At 39.5% G+C, this 5,262-nt stretch overlaps 1 protein-coding gene across 1 annotated transcript; it reads left to right on the plus strand.

Moving 5' to 3' along the window:
• Positions 1 to 2,044: 2,044 nt before the first annotated feature.
• LOC136774986 (uncharacterized) lies at positions 2,045 to 2,636 on the plus strand. Its single transcript, XM_066729461.1, has 2 exons — positions 2,045 to 2,412; positions 2,552 to 2,636. Exons 1-2 carry the CDS (start codon positions 2,045 to 2,047, stop codon positions 2,634 to 2,636), a joined length of 453 nt encoding a protein of 150 aa, XP_066585558.1.
• Positions 2,637 to 5,262: the final 2,626 nt, after the last annotated feature.

The raw sequence follows: 5,262 nt of genomic DNA on the forward strand, positions 1-5,262 counted from the left end.
GATAAAGATACTCACTGCCTTACCTTTTTTTTCATGCTGATAAAGATACTCACGCCGACCGAGCCGGGGCCTTGTCGGCGGCGCTCATCCAGGTGTGGCGCACCCTCTTACCCCCTCATACTACCCCAACCCTCGGGCGGGAAATACACACACACACGGGCTTTAAAAAAGGGGTAGTGGTGGGCGGGGCCTTATGTTTTAAAAAAAATGGCGGGACAAGTGGAGGGGGGACACACCCACCCCCAAAACCGGACAAGAACCATATTTGGACATAACCATATATGGATCGAACCATATTTGGGAATACCCCAATCACCTCTCTTCACCTCCCCTCACCTACACTTCATCCAAGTCCTGTCTAGTACTACTACTCAACTTACACTTACCAAAAATCGATCTGTCACATTTCACCGGTTAATACGAAGATTGGGAGGCGTTCGAAAATCGGTTCCTGTCATTAATCCATGACAAGGCGCAGTTACCCAATGTCTTAAAATTACAGTTTCTGATGGGTTGCTTACAAAGCTCGGCAGCTGATTTTGTTAAAAAATGCGGCAGTTACAGATGCCAATTATATATAGACATGAACCGCCTTGAAAGAACGATTTTCGAACCTTAGATTGTAGGTATATCACTTAACGCTATCCTTGATTAAGACTGCGCCATTCAAAAGAGAATCGGCATTAAAGCTCAGAACTTTGGTGGACGATATTACCCATAAAATTAGAATGCTTAGAAATTTAGGCAGATCCGTCGAGTCGTGGGATGATCTACTCGTGGTAATCGTCAGCGAACGCCTCGACTCAGTTAATAGAAAAGCGTGGGAGATATATCTAGGCACCGGCGGAGTGCACATAGGCATTGACATGAATTTTACATCATCGCAGAAAAAGCCGCCTGCGTTCGCATAGCTAGTCGATTTTTTAGAAGGCACTATTAAGGCGTTGCTCTCGGTCGAATCTGAGCCTGCGACAGAAAAATCGACTGTCCAAAGTAAACAAACAAATCCTAGCAAAAATAAGAGTTCGGTCAAATTTCACCACGCAGGCATGAAGAATATAGCGAAGGGATAGCATACCGGTAATAACAGTTCGGCATCGTTAAAACGTCCGATATGCTCTTCCGAGCACTTCTTTGGAAAATGCGTTAAATTCACAGCTTTGAAAAGTAAAGAACGTTACGACCAAGTCCGTTTAATAGGCCTTTGCTTTAAGCGTTTAGGACGACACCAAGTCCGAAATTGTAGCTCTAAACGTCATTGTAGGAAATGTCTAGGTAACCACCACACGTTGCTACATCATGACAATCCACATTAGCGGTCAGAAATCAATGTCGCAGCCGTAGCTCCTCCTGGTGAGAAGGCTAGTAAGAAATCGGAATGAAAAAAAGCCAGGTCAGTAATCGTCAATATCTGCCTCGGATTTGGCATCTCACTCTTACCGACGGTGCAAGTAATTTTAATAACGTACCCAGTCAACAAGTTCAAGCCAGAGCGCTTCTTGACCAAGGGTCAGAGTCTTCTATCATTTCGAATCATTGGTTCAATCTTGAGGATTCTGTCCACAGAGAGTCAATATTTCTATAGTTGGGGTGGGTGCTTCAAAGGTGGTCATCGTTCGCCATAGCGTTACATTTCGTTTTAAATCGCTAAGCGAAAAAGATTTCGAAGCTGTTTTCAATGCCTTGGTTTTGAATCGACCGATTGGTCATCTTCCTTCCATTGATATACCCATGCTGAATTTGTCTTCATTCGCAAATCTTCAGTGGGCTGATGGTACATTTTACATATCAGGAGGAATTGACCTTATTCTCGGGGTTTGATGATTATGCAGTAGTAATTAGATCTGGCTTAAAGCATCTTGATGGTCTCCAAGTGATCGCGCAAAACACTGCATTTAGCTGGACCTTTTCAGGTCATTTTCAAACTACCAACTATCGCCGTCAAGAGTGTGGTTATCAGGCTCTTTAAATTTCAAGGCTTAATAGTGTAAAGGAAGATCTTTCGGAGATACTAAAACAATTCTGGTTAGTAGAAAAAGTTCCGATGCTGCAAAATAAGCTCAGTCCTGATAATGCTTGGTGCGAAAAGTTGTATGAAACCACTCACTTGAGGAAAAATGACGGTCGATATACTGTAAGACTGCCGTTCAAACCAGAGCCTCCGCACTGTGCCAACAACACTCGATGTTTGGCATATAATTCATTCTTGGAATTAATGTGTACATTCGAACGCAATCCGACTCTTGAATCTCAGTATCGCAGTTTCATGAGAGAATACGAGAAATTAGGACACATGCGTGTCGTTTCCCAAAATGAGATATCAAATACAAAAGCATGGTACTTACTGCATCATCCAGAAATACATCAAGGTGTTTCCAGTTCAAAATTACGAGTCGTTCTTGACACATCAAGGCAAAATGCTGATAAACATACATTGAACGATTTTCTTATCCCTGGACCGCTATTACAAAGAAACCTTCCTCTAATTTTGATAGGTTGGCGACAATACCGCTTCGCATTTATTGCTGACAAGGTTAATACTTATTGACAGATCGGAGTTGATCCTGTTGACCAAGAATTCTAAAGAATTCTATGGTCCTCTATTCCAGGGAAACCTTCCGCTGACTATCGTCTAAACACCCTGACATACGGTACATCTGCAGCTCCATATTTAGCTATTAGAACGTTAATGCAATTAGCTAATGATGAGGGACATATTTATCTGTTATGAGCACATTGTTTATTGCATCAAATCTATGTCAATGATATTTCCGCAGGGGCTGAGCATCTCGACGATGCAAAGCAGATAAAGGACCAGCTGATTTCAATTCTTCGTTCGGCTGGTATAACTCTGGATAAATGTGCTGCCAATGACCCTCACATATTAGAAAGCAATTTAGAATCGGTTTCTATATGCAAAAATGAGAAAACGGTTAGACTCGATCAGGCAATTAAAACTATAGGTCTTCTATGAAAACCTGACATATACGCATTTGCATTTAATATCCAAAAAACTGTATTCCAAACCAATGAGTCGACCAAACGCGGGATTTTATCATGTATCGCTCGTTTATTTGAACACCTTGGTTGGCTAGCTCCAGACACCGTTTGAGCCAAAATCTAATTGTAAAATCTATGGATCCTCAAAATAGATTGAGATGCAACTCTTCGCGAGGATTTTTTGATAAAATGGAATACCTATTGTCATAACGTTTCTGGGCTAACCGAAATTTCGATTAATTGTTGGTTAGGTCCAATTATATCGGGCAAATGCGAACTGCATGGATTTGCCGATGAGTCTATGAGAGCATACGAACCGGCTATTTATTTCCGAGTTCACAATGATGCTAGTGAATGTTGGAGTACTCTTCTTATCGCAAAAACTAAGGTGGGGCACCGGTTAAAATTGTCATCATACCAAAGCTGGAACTGTACGGGGCAGTGTTGCTCGTAAAATTGTTCAAATATTTAAGGGGTTAGGTGCAGTCACGCTTGTGAAAAAAACGCCTTATTTCAAGACGGTTGCTTTTGAAGTTCATAATTCTTTAATAATTTTAAAATGAAGTACATAAAAGATTGGTATTTTAAGAAAAAATATTGAGTCGTAATGTTAAAAAATATTTATTTTTGTGGCGTCAGAATGTGATGATCCGGATGACCGCTACACAAAAACGGGTTTTGTGGTGAGCACGATATCTCAGGACTCGATCATCTGCGGATCAAAATTCGAAAAGATTATGAAAGTAGAGTATTTTTTCTCGGCCTTAATCGAAGGATTTCATAATATCTTCAATACTTTTTTTTGGAGCTCAAAATATATACAGTTTTTTTCATTGAAAATCCTATCGTCATGTTTAAGAGTCCGCCATTTTTTTGCTATTTATTATTTTTAAAAATCCTTCGATTAAGGCCGAGAAAAAATACTCTACTTTCATAATCTTTTCGAATTTTGATCCGCAGATGATCGAGTCCTGAGATATCGTGCTCACCGCAAAACCCGTTTTTGTAGCGGTCATCCGGATCATCACATTCTGACGCCACAAAAATAAATATTTTTTAACATTACGACTCAATATTTTTTCTTAAAATACCATTCTTTTATGTACTTCATTTTAAAATTATTAAAGAATTATGAACTTCAAAAGCAACCGTCATGAAATAAGGCGTTTTTTTACAAGCGTGACTGCACCTAACCCCTTAATGCGAGTCGAATTATTCAAGAATTTTCTCATCATAGTCTGGTTCAACAGCCGAGATGCATTGGCCTGGATCCGCAAACATCCTTCACACTGGAAGGTGTTGGTAGCTAATAAGGTTTCGTACATTCAAACTGTACACCTTTTTGCAGTTTGGAAATACGTCCCAAAACTGACAATCCTACTGATTTGGCAACGAGAGGTTTGGATTCGGGAAAATGAAAAGATTCTAAACTCTGGTGGTATGGGCCTCAATGGTTACAATGCTCATTAGAATATTGGCCTTCACAGTCAATAGTGACCAAACCTGTGGAGCAAGATACAAAGGTTTTAACTTCCATTTCAGTAGGTAAGGAAGATCCTTTGTTAACAAGATTTTCATCGTTGTCTAAATTACACTGGTTAACAAAATTTTAACTATTTTTTGTCACATAAAAACTTATATCGAATTTTGAATGTACTAGGGCCACCAAACAATAATATGTAAATGAAAAAAACTTGTCACGTCAGGTTTCTTTGTGACATCAAAACATATATTTTCGTAAAAAGTACAAACATCAGCTACATTTAGAGAAATTATTGCTTAATATAGAATAAATATTTATTATTTTCGTGAATATTTGGCTTCTGGATGGTCTTTTTTAAGTCTCCAACAATAATCTGCCAGCATTCCTGGACTCCATTTCCCTTGATAGCGCTTCTCCATTAAGGAAATGTCCTGATGGAACCTCTCGCCTTGTTCGTCACTCACAGCACCCAAATTTGCCGGAAAGGAATCCAGATGAGAGTCCAGCATATGTATTTTTAAAGACATATTACACCCCAAAGCTTTATATGATATTATAAGTTCATTTATTAACCCGCGTAAAAAAATTTCAACTTACAAAGAGCTTGGACTCGGCTGGAAAGATCCTCGAAAGAGCTTGGAAAGGTCTTACCATTGTATTGGAAACTAGCTTGCTCTATCCCGCCAGCAAGACAAAATTCGAGCCCTTTGCAAGCGCTTTCCAAGACGATTCGAAATATGAGAAAGTAAAAAGGATAGGTTATAATTAATTTGTTTATT

This window comes from Prorops nasuta, unplaced genomic scaffold, assembly GCF_024137725.1.
Source record: "Prorops nasuta isolate Cenicafe-Biocafe unplaced genomic scaffold, Cenicafe_Pnas_1.2 PNAS00007, whole genome shotgun sequence".
Lineage (NCBI taxonomy): Eukaryota > Metazoa > Arthropoda > Insecta > Hymenoptera > Bethylidae > Prorops > Prorops nasuta.

What these genes read in the sequence shown, in the direction of transcription:
- LOC136774986 (XM_066729461.1), top strand. Translation starts at nt 2,045, where the DNA reads ATGCTGCAAAATAAGCTCAGTCCTGATAATGCTTGGTGCGAAAAGTTG. An exon ending in GTCGTTCTTGACACATCAAG is followed by an intron (nt 2,413 to 2,551) that starts GCAAAATGCTGA and finishes ACTTATTGACAG; the next exon opens with ATCGGAGTTGATCCTGTTGA.